Here is a 22791-nt window from a genome sequence, read left to right on the forward strand (position 1 = left end):
TTTTTTTCTATGCCCACGATGTAACGGCATTTAGGTAATGCTATGCCCACGATGTTACGGCATTTAGGTATTGCTATGCCCACGATGTAGAGACATTGTGGTATGTTCTATGTCCACGATGTAATGGCATTTTGGTATTTGCTATGCCCACGATGTAACGGCATTGTGGTATGTGATAAGCCCACGATGTAGCGCAATTGTGGTAGAGTATGTGATAAGCCCAAGATGTAACGGCAATGTGGTTTGTGCTAAGCCCACGATGTAATGGCATTGTGGTATGTGCTACGTCCACGATGTAACGGCATTGTGGTATTTGCTATATGCCAACGATGTAACATCATTGTGGTATATGATATCCACACGATGTGATTCCATTGTGGTAAATGATGTGCCTACGATGTAACGCCATTGTGGTTTGTGCTAAGCCCTAGATGTAACGGCATTGTGTTATGTGCTAAGCCAACGATGTAATGGCATTATGGTATCTGCTATGTGGACGATGTAACGCCATTGTGGTATGTGATATGCACAAAATGTGATTCCATTGTCGTGAATGATATGTCCCCGCTGTAACGGCATTGTGGTATGTGCAAGGCCCGAGATGTAACGGCATTGTGGTATGTGCTAAACCCACGATTTAACGGGGTTGTAGTATTTGCTATGTCCACGCTGTAACGGCATTGTGGTGTGTGCTAAACACACAATGTAACGGCATTGTGGTATGTGCTAAGCCCACGATGCAACAGCAATGGGTATGTGCTAAGCCTACGATGTAACGACATTGTGGTATGTGCTATGTCCACGATGAAACGGCACTATAATATGTGCTAATCCCACGATGTTACGGTATTGTGGTATGTGCTATGTCCACGATGTTACGGCATTGTGGTATGTGCTAAGCCTACGATGTAACGGCATTGTGGTAATTGCTAAGCCCACGATGTAACGACATTGTGGTATGTGCTATGTCCACGATGCAACGGCATTGTGGTATTTGCTGTGCCCACGATGTAACGACATTGTGGTATGTGCTATGTCCACGATGTAACGGTATTTGCTAAGCCTAGGATGTAACGACACTCTGGTATGTGGTATGTCCACGATGTAACGGCACTGTGATATATGCTAAGCCCACGATGTAACGCCATTGCTGGTATGTGTTATGTCCACGATGTAACTGCATTGTGGTGTTTGCTCTGTCCACGATGTAACGGCATTGGGATATTGCTATGCCCACGATGTAACAGCATTGTGGTATGTGCTATGTACACGATGTAACGGTATTTGCTATATGCCCACGATGTAACGCCATTTTGGTATGTGATATGCACAGGATGTGATTCCATTGTGGTAAATGATATGTCCATGATGTAACGGCATTGTGGTAAGTGCTAAGCCCACGATGTAACAGCATTGTGGTATGTGCTATGTCGACGATGTAACGGCATTGTGGTGTGTTCTAAGCCGCCCACGATGTAACGGCATTGGGACATGTGCTAAGCCCACGATTTAACGGCATTGTGTTATTTGCTATATGCCATTGATGTAACGCCATTGTGGTATGTGTTATCTCTACGATGTAACTGCATTGTGGCATGTGATATGTCCACGATGTAACGGCATTGGGGTCTGTGCTAAGCCCACGATGTAACTGCATTGGGGTATGTGCTAGACCCACGATGTAACGGCATTTTGTGAGGTAATGGCATTTTGGCATTTGCTATGCCCACGATGTAACAGCATTGTGGTATGTGCTATGTACACGATGTAACGGTATTTGCTATATGCCCACGATGTAACGCCATTTTGGTATGTGATATGCACAGGATGTGATTCCATTGTGGTAAATGATATGTCCATGATGTAACGGCATTGTGGTATGTAATGGCATTTTGGTATTTGCTATGCCCACGATGTAACGTTACTGTGGTATGTTATAAGCCAATGATGTAACGGCACTGTGGTACTAGCTATGTCCACGATGTAACGGCATTGCGATATGTGCTAAGCCCACGATGTTACGGCATTGTGGGATGTGCTATTTCCACGATGTAACGGCATTGTGATATTTGCTAAGCCCACGATGTAACATGTAACGCCATTGTGGTACATCGTAGGCTGATCACATACCACAATGCCGTTACAACGTGGGCTTAGTACATACTCTACCACAATGGCGTTACATCGTGGTCCGAGCACATACCACAATGCCGTAACATCGGGGACATAGCACATACCACAACGCAGTAACATCGTAGGCGTATCACTTACCACAATGGAATCACATCCTGTGCATATCACATACCAAAATGGCGTTACATCGTGGGCAAATGCCGTTACATCGTAGGCCTAGCACATACCACAATGTAACGGCATTGTGGTATTTGCTAAGCCTATGATGTAACGACATTCTGGTATGTGTTATGTCCACGATATAACGGCATTGTGTTATTTGCTATAGGCCAATGATGTAACGCCATTGTGGTATGTGTTAGGTCTACGATGTAACTGCATTGTGGCATGTGATATGTCCACGATGTAACGGCACTGTGATATATGCTAAGCCCACGATGTAACGGTATTGTGGTATGTGCTAAGCCTACGATGTCACGTCATTTTGGTATGTACTATGTCCACGATGTAACGGCACTGTGATATATGCTAAGCCCACGATGTAACGATATTGTGGTATGTGCTATGTCCACGCTGTAACCATTGTGTTATGTGCTAAGCCAACGATTTAATGGCATTATGGTATCTGCTATGTGGACGATGTAACGCCATTGTGGTAGAGTATGTACTAAGCCCACGTTGTAACGGCATTGTGGTATGTAATGGCATTTTGGTATTTGCTATGCCCACGATATAACGGCATTTAGGTATTACTATGCCCACGATGGTACAGCATTTAGGTATTGCTATGCCCAGGATGTAGAGGCATTGTGGTATGTTCTATGTCCACGATGTAACGGCACTGTGATATATGCTAAGCCCACGATGTAACGGTATTGTGGTATGTGCTATGTCCATGATGCAACGGCATTGTGGTATTTGCTGTGCCCACGATGTAACGCCATTTTGGTATGTGATATGCACAGGATGTGATTCCATTGTGGTAAATGATATGTCCATGATGTAACGGCATTGTGGTGTGTGCTAATCCCACGATGTAACGGCATTGTGTTATTGCTATGCCCACGATGTAGAGGCATTGTGGTATGTTCTATGTCCACGATGTAATGGCATTTTGGTATGTGTTATGTCCACGATATAACGGCATTGAGGTATGTGCTAAGCCCACGATGCAACAGCAATGGGTATGTGCTAAGCCTATGATGTAACGACATTCTGGTATGTGTTATGTCCACGATGTAACTGCATTGTGTTATTGCTATGCCCACGATGTAACAGCATTGTGGTATGTGCTATGTACACGATGTAACGGTATTTGCTATATGCCCACGATGTAACGCCATTGCTGGTATGTGTTATGTCCACGATATAACGGCATTGAGGTATGTGCTAGACCCACGATGTAATGTAACGGCATTGTGGTATATGATAAACCCACGATGTAACGCCATTGTTGAAAAGTATGGGATAAGCCCACGATGAAACGGCATTGTGGTCTGTGCTAAGCCCACGATGTAATGGCATTGTGGTATGTGCTAAGTCCACGATATAACGGCATTGAGGTATGTGCTATGCCCACGATGTGACGGCATTTAGGTATTGCTATGCCCACGATATGGAGCCATTTTGGTATGTCCTATGTCCATGATTTAATGGCATTGTGGTATTTGCTATGCCTGTGGTATGTGTTATGTCTACGATGTAGCTGCATTGTTGTATGTGCTATGTCCACGATGTAACGGCATTGTGGTATGTGATAAGCCCACGATGTAACGCCATCGTGGTACAGTATGGGATAAGCCCACGATGTTACGGCATTGAGGTCTGTGCTAAGCCCACGATGTAACGGCATTGTGGTATGTGCTAGACCCACGATGTAACGGCATTTTGGTATGTGTTATGTCCACGATGTAACGGAATTGTGGTATGTGTTATGTCCACGATGTAACGGCATTGAGGTATGTGCTAAGTGGGATCTTATTTTTTCTCTTCTTTCTTAATATGTCCACGATATAACGGCATTGTGTTATTTGCTATATGCCAATGATGTAACGCCATTGTGGTATGTGATATGCACACGATGTAACGCCATTGTGGTATGTGATGTGCACAAGATGTGATTCCATTGTGGTAAATGATATGTCCATGATGTAACGGCATTGTGGTGTGTGCTAAGCCGCCCACGATGTAACGGCATTGTGATATTTGCTAAGCCCACGATGTAACGGTGTTGTGGTATTTGCTATGTCCACGCTGTAACGGCATTGTGGTATGTGCTAAGCACACAATGTAACGGCATTGTGGTATGTGCTATGCCCACGATGTGACGGCAATGGGTATGTGCTAAGCCTACGATGTAACGACATTGTGGTATGTGTTATGTCCACGATGCAACGGCATTGTGGTATTTGCTATGCCCACAATGAACGACAAAGTGGTATTGCTATGCCCACGATGTTACGGCATTTAGGTATTGCTATGCCCACGATGTTACGGCATTTAGGTATTGCTATGCCCACGATGTAACGGCATTGTGGTATGTCCTATGTCCACGATGTAACGGCATTGTGGTTTTTGATATGTCCACGATGTAACGGCATTGTGGTATGTGCTATGTCCACGATGTAACGGCATTGTGATATGTGCTAAGCCAAAGGTGTAACAGTATATTGGTATGTGATAAGCCCACGATGTAACGCCATTGTGGTACAATATGTGATAAGCCCACGATGTATTGGCATTGTCGTCTGTGCTAAGCCCACGATGTAACGGCATTGTGGTATGAGCTAAGCCCACGATGTAACGTCATTGTGGTATGTGCTTTGTTCACGATGTAACGACAAAGTGGTATTTGTTATGCCCACGATGTAATGGCATTGTGGTATGTGTTAAGCCTACGATGTAACGGCATTGTGTGTGCTATGCCTACGATGTAACGGCATTGTGGTATGTGTTATGCCCACGATGTAACGTTACTATGGTGTGTTCTAAGCCTACGATGTAACGGCACTGTGGTATGTGCTATGTCCACGATGTAACGACATAGTGGTATGTGATTTGCACACGATGTGATTATATTGTGGTACGTGATATGCCTACGATGTGACTGCTTCGTGGTATTTGATATGCCCACACAGTAAAGGTCATACAATGATTGAGTGCGATCACTTACTTTGACGAAAACCAACGATGTAAGGGATAGTATAAAGGTTATGTATTACAACCAGTCAGTGTTGATGTGTGACGTTTCGGTGACGTGTGAGATATGTACTCTGTCACCTTCATCAGACAAATGACCAAACATGTTATGTTCGAAAATGTATAGAATATGTACGAGTTGGTTATATGTAATGATAAGATTTGATTTGAAGAATTAGCATTTCATTTTAATCATTGTACTGTTTTTGTATGGTATTTATGATATATTTGAATGACACAGCTTTATGATTTGCCTGCTTGTGAAGCTCATAGATGCCATTTCATTTTAAGCATTGTACTGTTTTTGTATGGCATCTATGAGCTTATATATAATAGGAAAAATTCGGAAGATGTTTTAATCTGTTATGGTTAGACATGTGCGGTGTAACAGATGATATTTTTGATAAATTCTATGAGTGTTAAACTAGTTTTCATTGGTTATTTCATCCCATGTGCATTTTGTAAGACAGATGTTTGTCTTTCTTTTTTCTTGTAATAAAAGTGTGTTTTTAATGTTTTCTCGATTTGTTTTCGCATTACAATTACATTGTCAAGCCTTACAATGCCCTGCAATATTTCAGCAGTCGTCTTAATTATTTACGTTGGATAAATACGCTACGAATTGTGTTTCTAGTGCATGGCAATGATACAACTTCCATGTCAGCTATCCAGTGACAATGCCATGCAAATGTTTATATTCCTATTTACTGAGCATAGTAAATGTAATTTTATAAATAATATTGCTATGTTTTCATGGAAGAATAATAATCTTCTCGCCCAAAAATATTAAACGAGAGTCAAACGTGACTTCCGTATAGTTTGCATGCTTTTTGGACACATATTACTACTCATTTTGTTGTATACATGTAGTCTTATAACCCTAAACGAAGTTTACTTTGTTCATATAGTGGCGTTGCAGGGCAAATGTTAATATTTGTGGTTTTACGATAACAAAAGTCAGTTCAGCCACTACATATGTATGTCAATACGTAGTGGAATCGTATCTAAAAGCCATAAGTATCCGCTATTTTATACTAGATTACGTTTTTTAGAATCGTTTTCCTTAGCAATTGCTCAACATAATCGACATTTTCTTTGTTAATAATGCAGCTGACACGTAAATTGTACCATGCTTTTGTCATTTCATATAGTATACAATAATTATTCAATAGTATAGTGTATTACCTTGTATTACATTTGAGAAGGTACTGGCAGATATCGCAGGTGTGGGCTACGTTTCAATGCCATTATACGGAGTCCTGTGTTATTGTTATATAACTATCTTTGACATCGGGTAGCCTGTTTCAGAGCCAGTGGAACTTAAAACAGCAGTGTGCTTCACGCTGTTTATCAACAATGTATAACCTGGAAAGGCATTTACAATGACTTATTGATTCTACAATGACAACTGACCTTATCCTGTCGTTGTCGATGAACGGCACAATTACATCACCAGTTTCTGTGCCCATCTATCGATGAACAACACAATTACGTCATCGGTTTCTGTGCCCCTCTATTTATTGTTTACAATGTAGTACAGCCACGGTCCAAAATGATTTAAATGCATCGGGGAAAATATTTCCAAAAGTATTTCGACATTTTCGTTTGTAACATTATTGAATCAAAGCAAAGTGTTTGGTATGGGATATACACACACACACAATGACAATTTTACAGGTTTTTTTGGTACAGTAATAACATAAACCTTCTTAGAAATCATATATAAATCAGATTCTAAAAAAGTAACTTTCTATGGTATCATTAAATGACGAATGTGATTATCATCAATAAATATGAATTATTAACACAATGCGGAACCGACAGCTGTCGCCTGTATGCAGCACATTTATAACCAGTACATGTGTCATCGTCGCCCTACTCCTTTCTGAGCGGTTCTAATCCTCACCACATGTCGGACGACAAAGCACAATAAAGTAATCGGTTAACTGTAAATAAGTCAGTAGGAATAAGATATGGTTGAAACTGGTAAGAGATCATTCCATATGACCCTTTGGGTGTTTAGACAGACAGAAAGGGCTGCTGAAACTAATTATTAAGCTATGTAACTTTACACAACCCTGTATTCCATTTTGTAGATGTTTGCTATTTCTACGTTACTTTTTTGGTTCCTGGTATTATTTCGGTTAGAGTTTTTTTGTGTGCTATATATGGTTTTCTGTTGTACTTTTTATATTTTATACTTGCTTCAAATAGCTATATGTCCTTCCTCAATTGACGAGTTACTCAGATTATATCCATATATTCATTAATCCCATACCGTTTTAATAATATGCTGATTACACTCGGACACCTACGCTTTAAGGTGAGAATTTTTATTTATTTTGATGTCACAATTGATAAAGAGTCTGTAATAAAGCTTTTATCACAAACTTGAATCTTTCAATGTGATCTGAGAATTATCAATCTGTACGCTGATGTTATGCACAGACACACACTCGCATACGTCTTTGCATTATTGTCAGAGTTGTATTGTGACCATAAATCACACATATCAACGATTTAACGATTTACTTCATGGACAAACCATTATAATCAGTATCAAAGGTGACATATATATGTGGGACATTTTGAGTGTTATAAATAGAAAATTATATCCGTATACTGTAGACATTTTACATACGATCAGATTGGACTGAAATGACCTTATATCATGGTGTTATATAACAATCATATGTATCTGTATCAAGTTTAAATATGCATGTTAGACAATGTGATTTTTCAGTTCAGTATATGGTATACTTTTCCGTATCTAGTTTATATAGTTTATCTAGTAGCATGTGTATTTGAAGGGATGGGTTGTAGTTTGGGCCTTCTGGTGTAGAAATTTTCAAAACGTTTTGTCAAAAAGAGGCGATTTTACCCCCTCATATCTCCGAATGGACACTAAGCTGACCTTAATTTCGTGTCATATCATGATGGCATAATCCCAAAGTATGCATATGAAAAAAAATTTTTTATCAATGATAGCCGTTAGAAGGCCGTTAGAAGGTTGCTTTTAAAACAAATTAAATTTATTCGTATTCATGTGACGTAGACATGATTACGTTCTCGCTATATACGCTATGTAAACAACAATACATTACTGTTTAGTTATGTATCAAACGATATTTGATGTTTCCCATTTTCACTAAAATTGCAGCAAGAGTTTGAGATATTCAGTCATACAAGTAAAATATTAGTGGTATTTGTGTAACACAAGTTTTCAAGAAGAAAAACGCCTATAAAACACCTATTTTGAAACACGCCAGTGTAACACCAGTTTACAAAAACGCCAATGTAACACCTTATTTCGAAAAGGCCAAGATAACACCGGTTTTCGGAAACGTAATTGCACGATTTTTTAATCTCAATCCGTACTAAAATCTGAAAACCATTTAAGTAGGCGGATTAGCATCATAACCAAAGAGATGAAAATCCATTCTGTACATTTCCTGGATTTGAGCTATGATACGTCTAGGCATGCCTGCATAGGCCTGTACTAAAGCTTGTCTCCGTTGAGCCTTTCTTTCTGTACTTGATAAAGGGTTGGTATTCATTGCTGCTAAAACAGCCTTTGTGATTCCTTCAACGTTAACACTGTTATTCTTCTGAAATGATGAAAATGGAAACGATACGTTTGTTCTAATGTAGCCCTGCATTTTGAAACCCTCCCACATTTTCATGAAGTAGGCGAGTTTGTTGCTACAACATGCTCGCATCGCGGGGCTGTCAATGGCACTCCACATTGTTTGTATGACCCCTTCCATTGTCTTATTCGGACCAGGTCCATGGAACATCTGTGTCAGTGTTGTTTTTATTTCGTTACTGATGTTCAGCTGTTTAATGATGTATTCAGTATCTCGAGTCAATGTCTCCTGTTGTATAGCATACTGGTATTCAACATCACAGACCCTACACATAGTGTAAACGGGACTCCAATGGCGGTTGATTTTGCTTCCCTGTAGAGCTTTTGTAGTTACACTGTCAACAAAATCTTGAAAGGAAACTTTGTATCCACATTTCCCGGCTTCAGTTATAAAATATCCTTTTCCTAATGATTGCGCAAGTGATCTAGCAGCTTGTACGAATCTTAATAAGTGATATTTGTCTACGAACGCTGAAAATAATCTTGAATAGGGGTCACGAGAAACAACAACCCCCTTTGTCCTCAGTTGCTCATGGCTGGAATGTAATGATTTACTAAGACTGCTGCTTATTCCGTGAATCCTATGCCTTGGAATGCTAAAGGCTTCATAAGCCGGTAAACCCTTTTCTACTATTAAAAACACTATCGCCCAAAATGTACTTCCGGCTTTGGCTACTTTACAAACACTTATATTCAGTTTCATTGACTGAAAGAAAATTGGTTGGGTTTGCTGGTATTTAATTTTGTATTGATCTTTTCGGTCAGTTTGATGACATCCTTTCTGTAAATGTTGGATACGATCTGTCCATGTATCTTTCATTCCTGTACGATAGTCGTTGTATTGAGTCTTCATCTTATCTTGTTTGAATCCGATGTATTTACCTGAAACATCGAAACAAAATAAGCTTTGTTAAATAATCACAAAAATGGGAAGATGGAAAGCAGTTGAAAACTCTGTGAGTTGATAGGGAAAGCACAACAAAGGAAACAGTTTTGCTACATTACTAGGTCATTCCAAAATATGGGTACAGATAGAAAAGTTATCGGTTGCCAATTGAAAGCCAGATGCATTGTTGTTTTTAAATCCCCTTGCATACAAACATGTTTCTTTTCTTGAATATATTGTGACACGAAGAGGTGGGGGAATGTGTTACCAAAACTTCTATTAACAAGCATACACAGTTCTGATTGTTCAATATTTAGTGATTTGGTTAGTTTTGAAACCTTCATTTCAGCAAAACTATTTTTTTAACATAAAATTAATATGATTTACTGGTTAGCAGTTGAAATATCTTAACCTGCATGATTTCCACATCTATGCAGTGTTCACACTCACGTAACAGGTTTCATATTACCTCATGAAATACACATTCTTACAGCTAAATAGGGACAATCGGCAATATTTCTATAAATTTGTAACAGAACTACAGATCGAACAGTTCATTTAATTTGAAAAAAACAGAGGGAAAGATGATGCATATGTATGAGTTTTATATTCTGTCTCACAATGCTTTGTTATTTATACTAGGTCTTCGTAACGATGATTTGTAATCAAGCCCTGTTTATTATAACAAACTGTTAGGTAACGTTTACACGAACTCTTCATATTTTACACGGCATGGTTTTTGAAATAGAGAAAAGATGTGGACAAGAATAATTACCATTCACAAAAAGTTTATGCATGTTTCCTCGGGTATGCCGATGTGATAACAATAAATCATGAACAGTGTAAATCAAGCATTTTATTTACGGTTCAGTGAAAACTTCTTTTTCAAATACTCAAATGTCTTGACAATTGACTAAATATTGGTACATTATAAACAAATGAAGAGGACTTACTGCCCCATGGAACACGGCGGATGAACCAAAATGCGAAAAACAGAAAGGCAACGAATTAGGACTTAGTTATCTCTTCCCCAGAAGTAACCCATTTACAAGGTTTACTGCTACGAAGTTCGTTTCTTGTCGATTAAGTGCAAACATGTTTATCATTGAAAAAGGGTAGCATCATGTAGTTTTGACCATTGGCATCTGCTCATATTCCGAAAGATATTGATGATTAAAAGGAATGCAAGGTCTCACTTTATGGAAATTACTTAACAAACCATTGGTTATATCATCACCATTAGACGATATATACATGATTCGAACTCATCCAGTGCTGTTCTGTCCATAACTGTTGACACCAAATTGAAAGGTAAAATACAATGTACTTATACAACTGAAAACGGCTGCATTGGACGCGAGGAAGACAAGACTATCGAACTTTAAGAGCAAGTCATGGATATCACGTGCTATTTATATTATAGAGACAAATGTTAAGGCTTACTCTCTTGTACATTCCACGATCTTAGCTTTTATCCGATCAATCAATTAGCTTACCAGTCAACCAATATATCTGACAGCACAAATATTACAAAAGATATTCTTCAGAAAACGATAATATATCGGCGAAGTATTTGTGACGCAGAAAACTGAATAAAATGAAGCCATTTTCACACTGGACGTTGACATCATACAAAGGTAAATAGAATTTGAGGATGAATCACATAATATCAATAGAAATGATGCTATCCAAAATTGGAGGTAACGCCAAATATCTATTAACGATATATATGGTTTTCGCTAATCTTCATACTTAGCTAGAACACTAGTGAAGCGCAAATATGGACTATATTCTGCTAACATTCATCGGTATTTAGGGACGTTATTATGTTAGGATTTTTCGCACTTGGAAGGATACTTATGATGATGCAGGCACATCTTAGTTTAATTTAGTTTAAACAGTGTTTTATTCTATAATCAGACAAGGTTGTTATATGCATGTAATTCCACAGGGATTGAACAACAAGCTTAGAGCTGATAGTATTTCCTCTTACAAGGCACGTTTTAATATTCCTGATATTTAATAAATATGAAAATAGATATTGTCATGATTCCGATGAGTAAGCTTGATATAAATCAAAATGTGGAGTAGCCATGGTCAGATATTCACCAATAAGTAGGGTAGTGGTTGTGTGATAACCTTAAATATGTAGTTAAGTTATTAGCAGGATTCAGACTTCAATACTTGTGATATGTTCAAAAGATTAAAATTTAAAACAAATTATGTATTTATGATATAGATAAAATACTCATATTTATTCGCATCTTATTTAAGTATAAAATAAAATAAAAAAACAAGGTTTAAATCTTTACCTGGTACATCGGTAAATTTATGAATATTGATATTAGTATAAATAATATAAATAAATGAACGAATGAGACAACATAATAGCCTTTGCATTTCATTCCATTATGATTGTTTTTATGCCATGTTCATTTTCGAAAACTGTACATTGTTTGTAATATTCGAACATATGCATCCCCTTTTTGAAGATTCATGTTAATGCATATGGGCAGTTTGTACCTACGATTATCATTATCTGTTGTTGTAACTACTGTTGTTGTACATTAGACTGTTTCAAATAATGACTGTTTTAGAATTAAGCGAAACAAACCCTTTAACACCAGTACAAACATTAATATGTATAGACTCACCGTCCTGATAGTAACGTCCAAAGCTGTATAAACAACACATTATAGTCACAGATAGGCCTCCCACGGCAAAACACATGTACCTTACGAGCCCCATGGTCGACACATATATCAGACGGTCATTGGCAGTAAAGGTTTCTTATCTTTGTGAGTACGATAAGACTACCGCTTCACACGCAACCGTTTAACCACCAGTTCAAATCTCATGCAGGACAGATTGCATTTTTCGTGTGACTCGGATCGTAGACTCAAGCTGTTGCATTCTAATCAACATCTAACTTAAGAGCTTACGACTTAAAATTATCGATACCTGTAAAGTGTGCTGGAGTCTGATACAATGATTTGTTACACGGTCTGTGTATCCGTCTTTGCTTTCTACATGTGTTAAACGTATGCTTAATGTGTCAAGAACCAATTCAGTTGTAGCATCATACATCGAATAGCTAACATATATGAAATAAGGTGTATGCTTTACATTATGCATACACTTAATCCCGGTTATTAAGACAAGTGTCATCGTCTTTTCACATAATATTATCTTGATAAGTGATATATGATAGCGATATTTATACGAAATTTAAGAAAAAGGTATATTTATGCAAAAAATAAAATCCCAAAAGGGACAAAAGTCAATCAGAAAAAGAAAGTCAGTGTATTTCAAATATGATCGTTTTAATGAAAAAAATAATGCATACGATTTTTTTCGAAGGAAGAAGTTTATGTGAAGCAAATATGATAAAATCGCAAATTCAAATTTGGGAAAATAAAATATTTTTTCCGGACTTTGAGGTTTAATCAATCCAGAAGCGTGCTATAAATAACAACGAGTTTGGTTTAAGTAAAAGTGAAAATATGGTGAGAGTTAGAAAACTAAAACCGAAATTTAACAATAATAAGTTTGTCAAGATGGCTCTTTTGTGTATCAGTATGCATAACAACTTATACATTTCCTTCAGACACAATTTGTACCACTTCTCGTGCTGTTGGGAACAACTGCCGTGAATAAGGATAGTGAGAGAAGACTTATGTATGTATTATATTTGATCACTGTCCAAGATGTAACTGTTTAAATTTGCTTATATGTACCTTAAGAACGAACAAATTAGTTTATGTAACAGGGTTCAACATTTTCCCAATGACTTCTGTAGGCGTCAAACCAGGAATCTCTGGTTTACTAGTTTAACACCCCACAGAAGGAGCTTAAGAGAAATTCTCTCTCGCCAAGTCGGTAGAAGGTGGCTCGTATTTTGAACCAGGATGACAAACTTCCAAACCGGAAAAAAATTCATTCCCAAGTTTTCCAAGGATCACAAGGACTCTTTTGTGTCAATGGGTATATTTTTCATATATCCTGGGTCGGGTGGCATTTGTAGAAGAGCTATGTCCTGCAACAACTTCAGTGGTATACCACGTTTATGATAGTACGGACATTTTTTGGAGGTTTTTACTTCAAATTTCGTACAATTAATAAACATGGTATAGGGATTGAACGGCGTGTTTTAAATTTTCATGCCGGTATGAACGCAAATCGGTTACGTCCATATTGCATGAAGCCCGCACTTCATGTTTGATAATGCAACAGATTTGCGTTCATACCAGCATGAACATTTTAAAAACGCCGTTCAATCCCTATATTTACATTTTTACTATTTAACAAATATTTAATTATATTTGTTTGTTCTTAAATTATTAAGTACTTTATTACATTTTATGTATGCGTCGTCCTTAAAACGACATAGGCGGAACAGCCCTATTCAGATAAAATTACCGCCAATAATTAGTTGTAGTCATTTGAGCGTTCGACGCATGGGCATTTTATCCGAAGCGAAGCGACAAGACTCTCATTGAACATGGTTAATCTATGATGTTATAAACCACGTGTTACGTCACGAGAGGTTTTGCTATCGTACTCAAATGAAATGCATTTCTGTTGGTAGGATTCATATAGAGGGTTGCAGCGCAAATGTTAATATATCTAAATGAGAATCATTTATATTTTGTTGTGTAATATGAATGTCGATATTTTTGTTTATATTTATTATTGTGCCTTTTTATTTCGTTTTGATTACTTCGGCTTTCAGGACTTGACATTATTTTTATATATGACATACATTTGCATGGAAGGTGTCGTCCATAAAGCAGATAACTTTCACCTTCCGGAACTCCTGGTATTCTTCTTCTTAAACTTTGTCTCGATATACATCTTTACTTTGTTCATTCCTTTCCCCAGTTTTATCGATTTTGAGTTCGAATTACATTTTTTTACACCTCTGTGTTCTTTTCTTCTTCTTTTTCAAGTCAATTACATTATATAGATATATGATCATAAGAGAGGAAATCGTACGTACCTATTTTGATAAAGACATACTTCCCAAGATTTTGGAATTAAGTCCAGAACCGAGACTTGTAACATTTCTCTGGCGTGGGTTGATTCGTCTATGGTTGAAACTACGAATTAAAAAACATGATACTCGAAATACATTAAAACACCCATAAGCAGGGAAATCTGATATATTTTATCAAGAAAAAGTAGCTTTCAAAGTCGTAATAATAGAGTATAATGGTATAGTGTGCGCGTTTTCGTAAAATTATGGAATTATGGAATTCTTATGGGGTTCTAAATTAATACTGCTAAGACCAGGCCCGTAAACACGGATGGTCCGAATATGAAGTCAATAATTGATTTCTCGTATGTAATTTTATTCACGCGTAAATCTCTTTATATCATCAAATATGTCATACATTATATGTACTTGATTTGGCAAATGTCTGCAACACTCTTTTCTGTTCTAGTATGGGAGTATTTAAACAATTTATAACTCGACTGGTCACAACACCTTGCTTCTCAAATTAGACATGGGAATTTGCAACAGGTTTATGATAAAGGCAGTTACTCTGTAGTCTATAGAACCCTTATAATCTGTAAAACGATTTGTTATATATTGAGAATTTTATTTAAACAAGTAAAAGGCAAATTAAAATAAGTAAGAAAGCGTATTACCGTAAATCATATACTGTGGTGAAGTAAGATGGTTGATGAAATTATTTCACTCCGCTACTAACATTATATGTAAATGTATTATATTTAAGTGGAACATTTACGAAAGAACTGTATACCATAACTTGTGAATGAAAAATATTTAACCAAAGTTATAACTCATGCTATTTTGATTAAATATTGTTTTTTTTACAGCAATTATGAATACGGTTAAATTAACTTCCTGTTATCACTTGTCAGCCATGATGAAAGCAAGATATTGTAGAAAAATATTTTACATCATTATTTATTTTGACTGGTTTTAGTTCGGTCCTTAATTTGTACGAAAAACATGTTAATATGTTTACAATTATTTTAAAAAATTTCAACGCATTGGTTTTTACAAAAAACAGCAACAACAAAACAGGAGACATCTTTAAATCGTATCTAGAATAAAGACATTAGGAAATATAGAGGAGGATATTAAAACAGGACATTAGGAATATGAAAGGCATAATGAAATAAAATTCGTTGAAGTTCTTAACATGTTTCTTTGTTTATATAAATCAAGAAGTGAAATGCTGCCTTTCAATAATATCACTTTATCTCATGACCAAAGTGACCAATGGTCAATAGTTACCTCCCCTCTTGTGTCATTTCTGTAGCCAGGTCTTGGTCGAGATTACACACAAGGATTTCATGAAGCCATTTCTAAATGAAAAATATAATGATACTTATAAACATGTATATATAATTGCAGAGGAAAAAGTGTTTAATGTTTATGGCTTTCGGCAGCAGTTTTTAAAAAAACCTTGTATAGAATATTGCATTCTTAAGAGCTACAAATTGGATTAAATAAATGAAGATAACACCATGAATGTGTTACAAATGTTTTAAAATATTGGCTTTTTAATAATCTATCATATGACTTACACATTTTCCGCATCCTGATTGCCAAATCATTGAATTGTACCTTAGGTGTTTTTTTTGTGGTCTCATAGTTCACCTGCAAAGCCGAATATTTCATTATATTTTCCACTATAGCAAAACGGAATTTCAATCAAAACTTTTTTTTAACATCTACTCATTTGATTTCAAGCTTATATCTACCATTTTGAATAATTCATTTTGAATTTGGACACTTAATTGACGATTAATCTAGACTAGAATGTAAATATATTTTGTATGTTGCATCTACAATGTAATTTAAAGGTTCTAGAATGTCAAGCCACTCAAAGCAAAACAAAAGTAGTCCCTTGCAATTTGAATGTATATGGCATGGGCGTTTTTCCCTCTCGCCAAATACATAAACAATAATGTTTCGACCAAGGGCATTATCTTCTTTTGTTCTTTCCTTACCTAAAATTTAGTCATGAATCACATTTCAGATGTAATTCCTGCTAACATGTCATTTAGTAGTGTTGACCTGAACGTACGCGCATGTACATACCCCTTTGTACTGTAGTTCCAGAAATCTGCTCACGGCTTTCCGTCGGTTACCGTCATGCACAATGTTTGTTTCAAGTTTTAGGAAAATATCATTGGTTGTTTGTGGTAGAATATACATATAATATACATTGTTTGCAAGAGTACTGGTATCCAATACACATCAATTCAAATTTAACGATAAAAAATACCAATACACACAAAAAACATTCATTGTTTTGAAAATATACACCTTTGTGACGATAACAACGATACAACTGAAAATGAATCCCACGTCCAATTACATAAGCGCTGAAAGAAAACCAACCTTGATAATGCTAGGTATTTCATCAGTGATATATGAAAATAATATACCTTTTAACTATGTTGTTCGGACTTATATAAGGCAAGGTGATGACAAATGCCATAACAAAACATTGCATGCAAAGCAAAGTGTAATATTGCATATATGTGCGCAGTAAATATAGTACCGTTCAAAACAAAGCATGTTTACATAATCAATTGATAGAAGCGTCATAGTACATTCAATATTTAGATTAATCTACAATGTATGATTCGCAATATTCTATGTATTTCGCGTGTATTCAGTGAAATGTCATAACTCGTAGAAATGTTATCATACTTGGCAATTATATCATCATGATTATAGTAACAGAATATCTCTAACATGCTTCAAACGCAGATACAGTAAAATTGTAAGTAATAATTAAATTAAAGAATCAGAACAATGCATACAAATACAGTCATAAGAACAAGTATCGGATGAGCGCAGTAGTTTGTAAGAAACTGGACACTTGGAGTATTGAAATAAACTTATAATAAAGTTTGTTTTATTGATAGTAACATTTATTGATTCATTATTCATAAAGAAAACCAATGAAAAAGGGGGAACAATAATAAACTCTACCGAAAAGTTATTTGCATTTTATAAATCCATTTGTAAATGGACTAGGAATTAACAACAGTTGATTATATTTTGATGGTAATTGTAGATTTTGTGATTATGAATCCATTGATATTATTTACCTTTTATGTAATGAAATATTCCGAATCGTTGAGATACCGATGGCCCATAGAACGAAGCCTGAGTGCCGTCTGTTCTAACTTTAACTACATATCTGTGAAAATAAAACATATTTGTTTAGAAACCAATACGTATAACGCGCTGATTATAGACAGGGCCCACACGCTGTTTATTAAAACATGTAATTAATATCGTTTGGTTGCGGTAAATTTCGTTTGCAAGAAGGAAAGAGAGAGGGCCAGAGACTGATAGATTAATACAGACACATGGATTGACTATTACAGTAACGGTGTCAATGTAAAACATACCAATAATATGAATCATATGTTTACTATTGTCACTACTGTAAAATGTTTGTCTAGGTCCCTTTCAAAAGAAGTATTCAATAATAACACATGTTGCGGTGAAATAATGAGTATTTCAAAGTCAAACGTTCGGAAAAATTAAATAAAAAATAAGAATAGAAAGAAAAAAGAAAAACCTATAGCATCAAACTCAGGAAGTTAACAATGCCAAGTCTACATTTAAACATCGTTGCTTTCCAGGGATTATAAATAAAAAGCACCTACATGAAAACCCAAGGTATGGTTTGCAATGTATATGAAAATAAAAATGAGCAAGTTGTTTTAGCCCCAAAAAAGATAACTACTGCATCATCTGCGGTATAATAAGGGAGATAACTTCAAACAAGTTGAGTAGAAATCATTTTCTGAGCGATCATACTGTTGCTGAGGTAACGTGTACCTTAATACTTGTACACTGTAGTTAAGTGTTCAAACCAAATAAGTCAAAAACTTCAAATTAAATAAAAAATGTCTGGAGCATAAAATGCACAGACTTGAATGTATGCACATGACAGTTATATAAACGTGATGTGATCAATAACAGCTATAACTTTAAATAGAAAACAGCCTTGTGCAATCTGTGACAGCATTAAGATCACTATAAGATGTGTATGAAGTGAAGTTTTGAAAAATCCAACATTAAATAGGAAATAGGACTTGCCTGTAAACGAACACCTTATTATTTGTTTTATCATGATAAAAGAATGTTTAAAAGAGCGTATTGAAGGGGGTTATATTGTAAGTAATTATATTTTATGGTAGTAAAAAGTAAAAATACATTTTAGGATCCCTGTGCCACTGTCAAATAGTGTAACTATATGCATTCAGAACTATTTTCCCGACATGTCGCAGGCTTTTGTAAATGAGGAAAAATTCCCCAACAGCGTTCTCAGTGAATCCAACAACGTTAGAAAAGGACGACCCTTGATCTCCGATCATTTCACTATCGTTAACAATCAAATGAGCTACCCCGTATCATGTGGTACCTTTTACAATTGTCGTCAGTTTTATTCAAAAATGGAATAAAAATACAGTGAAATTCTCTATTGTTGTGCCTGCGCTAGGACAGATCCTACATGGCAAATCACAAACATTCTAGGGCTGAGTACTGAGTTTGTTTTGCATATAAAACTCCACGGTGGGTCTAGACCGGATTTGGTTAAAATCCACCCATTTCTACAGAATGTGAATGATTTCAAAGATATAGTCCAGAGACTGTTATTCGATGTTCTTATATACCGCCTTATCACAACCTAGTCTGTATGTCGAGGTTTAGCTTGTAATCGCATTTATGATCTAAATATTTTTTTGTGATAGTACATCATGATACAATTGTTATTTAATTTTCATGAAATGAACTTATTGTAATTGGTACTCTGGTTATTAACTAAAGTGTAACTTTTAAGGTATATTATTAGTACAAGTTGCTGAAAGTAGCACACGCGCGGATTCATAGCATGTGTTACAATACAACTGTATATGTCGTCTGCTAGATGGGACTGGTCACCGCGTTTCTTATACACATGCCTGGTTCTCAGTCAATAAGCTACGGCGTGAACGAACACTGAGCGATTGATTTGTATTGATTGATGGACTGTGCTTTGCAGTAGATGTGGGGTGATGCTCTATGATATACTTTGTATTGAGTTGACCATGGAATTTTCCTTTTAATTAAGTAGGAGCACTTCTGCAAGCTTACAGTCAAGGATGGCCAGAGAATCTTAACTGATATGACAGACTTTTTTGTTCGGGAACAGTATGCCGTGAAGCCTTAAATATAAACAGCTGCATCTACACAGCGAGCGAAAGGTTGTGAACAACAGTTCATCTCGTTAGGCATCTTACAGTAACAAGGCTGCATGTGCCGAGTAAGATATGTTTTGTGACAAGGGTGACGGTGGTTTGTGTGGTTGCTCTTGCAACGTAAGGCACACATGTTATAAATAGTCACAGTGGATTCAGTTATCAATATTTCCAATTTCTCCGTGCAGGTGGGGCGTAAGAACTGTACCTGCTGCCCCCATTGCATGATCGGAAGAGGCGACTAAATTTGGGATCTTATTTTTTCTCTTCTTTCTTAACAACTTTCTTCTTCCTAATGTCTCCCTTGATAATGCCTCACTTTTGGCCTTTAGTTGAGCGTTCGCCCCTATGTGGAAGGCTTTGGGTTCTGTCCCCTGGCCGAGACATACCGGAGTTTTTAAAAATGGTAGCTTCTACACCTGCTTAACGCTCAGCAATTTCAGAGTGGGACGACTGGTTCGCCCATTGTCAGTATAATGTGACCGGGTTGGGTGTCCTGCTGGGTATTTTTGGCAGTATTTTTCAGTGAGGTAGCACTATAAAGTCGACATCAGGTCCGAGCTATCACAAACACGAACATATTGCAAAACACACGCATACAATACACCCATGCATCTTGCACACAGGGGAGGCCGTCCTTAAATGACCATAGCTGTTGATAGGACATTAAACAATACTAAACCAAACCAAACCAATACCTATCAAGTTTCGATCCAGATATTTTATCAGTGTTAATTCACTTTCATATCTGACATCCCTCAAAGTTTCAACACCTTAAACCTCTAGTGTTTAGGCAATTTTGTGAATACATGTAATCTATCAAAACCGAATTCATGTGTGCGAAAAAAGCTCAATCTACAGCGAAAGGGTTCTAATTTAAAGGATTATCACTAAAACATGTATATCGTAATAACACGCTTTTCACGTTTTGCATACTGTGAATTATAGCATTAGGTAAATGTACCTGACGGATTATATATCGTTTGCTGCTTAAGGGATATCGTTATCCGACAATTTGCTGATTATAGAATTGTTCACCATCAGTAATTATACAACGTTTACAGGGATACTTATGTATCAACTTTTTACGAGTGTAATACTTTGGATGGTCTAATGGTAGCAAATTGCGTTGAGCAAATAATGGAATCATTACTTACGAATATGCCCAATCGTTAACATACAAATCGTCTTCATAGATAGTGAAATCAAAGCAATGGCTGCCAGACAGTGTTGCTAATAAAGTCCTTCCCGTGCCGTTACGATGCACTCGTTCGTAGACGTCTTTCATAGCATCACACCATATCAACAGATCACCTGCAGTGATAACCACAAACTCATACTTTATTCCTGTAACTGTAGCAGTTTTCTCATTATTATTTCATGTTCACTTTTACTGCAATTACCGACCCGAAGTTTGAAATGTTAACACTATTCGTAGAATATCAGCATATATTTAATTTCTTACCATCGAGTACCATAGCGTTTGGCCAGCCCAGCCCGGTACTGACAATTGTTGTCCTGTTGGAACCGTCGTAATTCGATTTTTCAATCGTGGCATTGGCTCCCCAGTCTGTCCAGAACATTTCCCTGCCAAGCAATTGTGTTCACAATTTAGAAACAGGAAAACAATAAGCCATTAACGTACTAAATGTAAAACCGATTCGTTAGCATAATATAAATACTACACTTACACTGTACCATCAATGTAGCAAAAATACAAACTTAAACTTAGATACAAATAGCAACAAAGATATACAAATATATCATCGATACATCCAAATTATAGATCAATTATATGCCAACAAAAAACTGTTACACAAAACTATACATTATTTATCTTAACACATTGGAAGCCGATACGTATATCATGGTCTCGAAATAGTACTTCATTGGGAAAAATATTATATATGTAGCGGACAGAAACCACAAAATGGATTACTATACTAACACATCAAGATATGAATAGTCTGGAAATTGCAGTAATAAATTGTGGAAGATGATAAGATTAAAAGTTGGTCATTGGTCAACAGTGCGCAAGAGAGACTTTTAAATCCATAACCATACAACTCATTTCACCTTGTTTGTGTATCCAACACAATGGCTCTTGGCTCATCCATATTGGTATCGATCACAATCGTTTTTACGAAAGTGTCTGCGTTTATAACTCCGATTTCGTCATATCCAGTGTCAGTATAGAATATTAGGCGGGAATTTACGTCCATTGCAATACCATCCATTACACTCTCTGAAAAAAGTGTATGTATTGAAATTTTAACAATAGTCTTAACACATCTCATGTAGTGAATTGTTAACAATAATCTTAACATATCTCATGTAGTGAATTGTTAACAATAATCTTAACACATCTAATGTAGTGAATTGTTAACAATAATCATAACACATCTAATGTAGTGAATTGTTAACAATAATCATAACACATCTCATGTAGTGAATTGTTAACAATAATCTTAACGCATCTAATGTAGTGAATTGTTAACAATAATCTTAACACATCTAATGTAGTGAATTGTTAACAATAAGCTTAACACATCTAATGTAGTGAATTGTTAACAATAATCTTAACACATCTCATGTAGTGAATTGGTAACAATAATCTTAACGCATCTAATGTAGTGAATTGTTAACAATAATCATAACACATCTCATGTAGTGAATTGCAGTT

General features: G+C 36.3%; 1 protein-coding gene across 2 annotated transcripts; it reads right to left on the reverse strand.

The window, feature by feature from the left end:
• Positions 1-6834: 6834 nt before the first annotated feature.
• Positions 6835-22348, reverse strand: LOC110459859 (carbohydrate sulfotransferase 10-like). Of its 2 annotated transcripts, XM_021512319.1 has the most exons (8): positions 22185-22348; positions 21574-21695; positions 21266-21422; positions 16942-18055; positions 16425-16497; positions 16132-16202; positions 14863-14962; positions 6835-9859 (listed from the first exon to the last, which is right to left on the reverse strand). In XM_021512319.1, the coding sequence occupies exon 8, from the start codon at positions 9828-9830 to the stop codon at positions 8727-8729; it is 1104 nt and encodes a 367-aa protein (XP_021367994.1). In that variant the 5' UTR covers positions 9831-9859; positions 14863-14962; positions 16132-16202; positions 16425-16497; positions 16942-18055; positions 21266-21422; positions 21574-21695; positions 22185-22348; the 3' UTR covers positions 6835-8726. The 2 variants fall into 2 exon arrangements, with proteins under 2 accessions (XP_021367994.1, XP_021367993.1); XM_021512318.1 differs by lacking the exons at positions 14863-14962; positions 16132-16202; positions 16425-16497; ... (2 more) ...; positions 21574-21695; positions 22185-22348 and adding an exon at positions 12518-12919.
• Positions 22349-22791: the final 443 nt, after the last annotated feature.

Source organism: Mizuhopecten yessoensis, unplaced genomic scaffold (genome assembly GCF_002113885.1).
Source record: "Mizuhopecten yessoensis strain PY_sf001 unplaced genomic scaffold, ASM211388v2 scaffold10239, whole genome shotgun sequence".
NCBI lineage: Eukaryota > Metazoa > Mollusca > Bivalvia > Pectinida > Pectinidae > Mizuhopecten > Mizuhopecten yessoensis.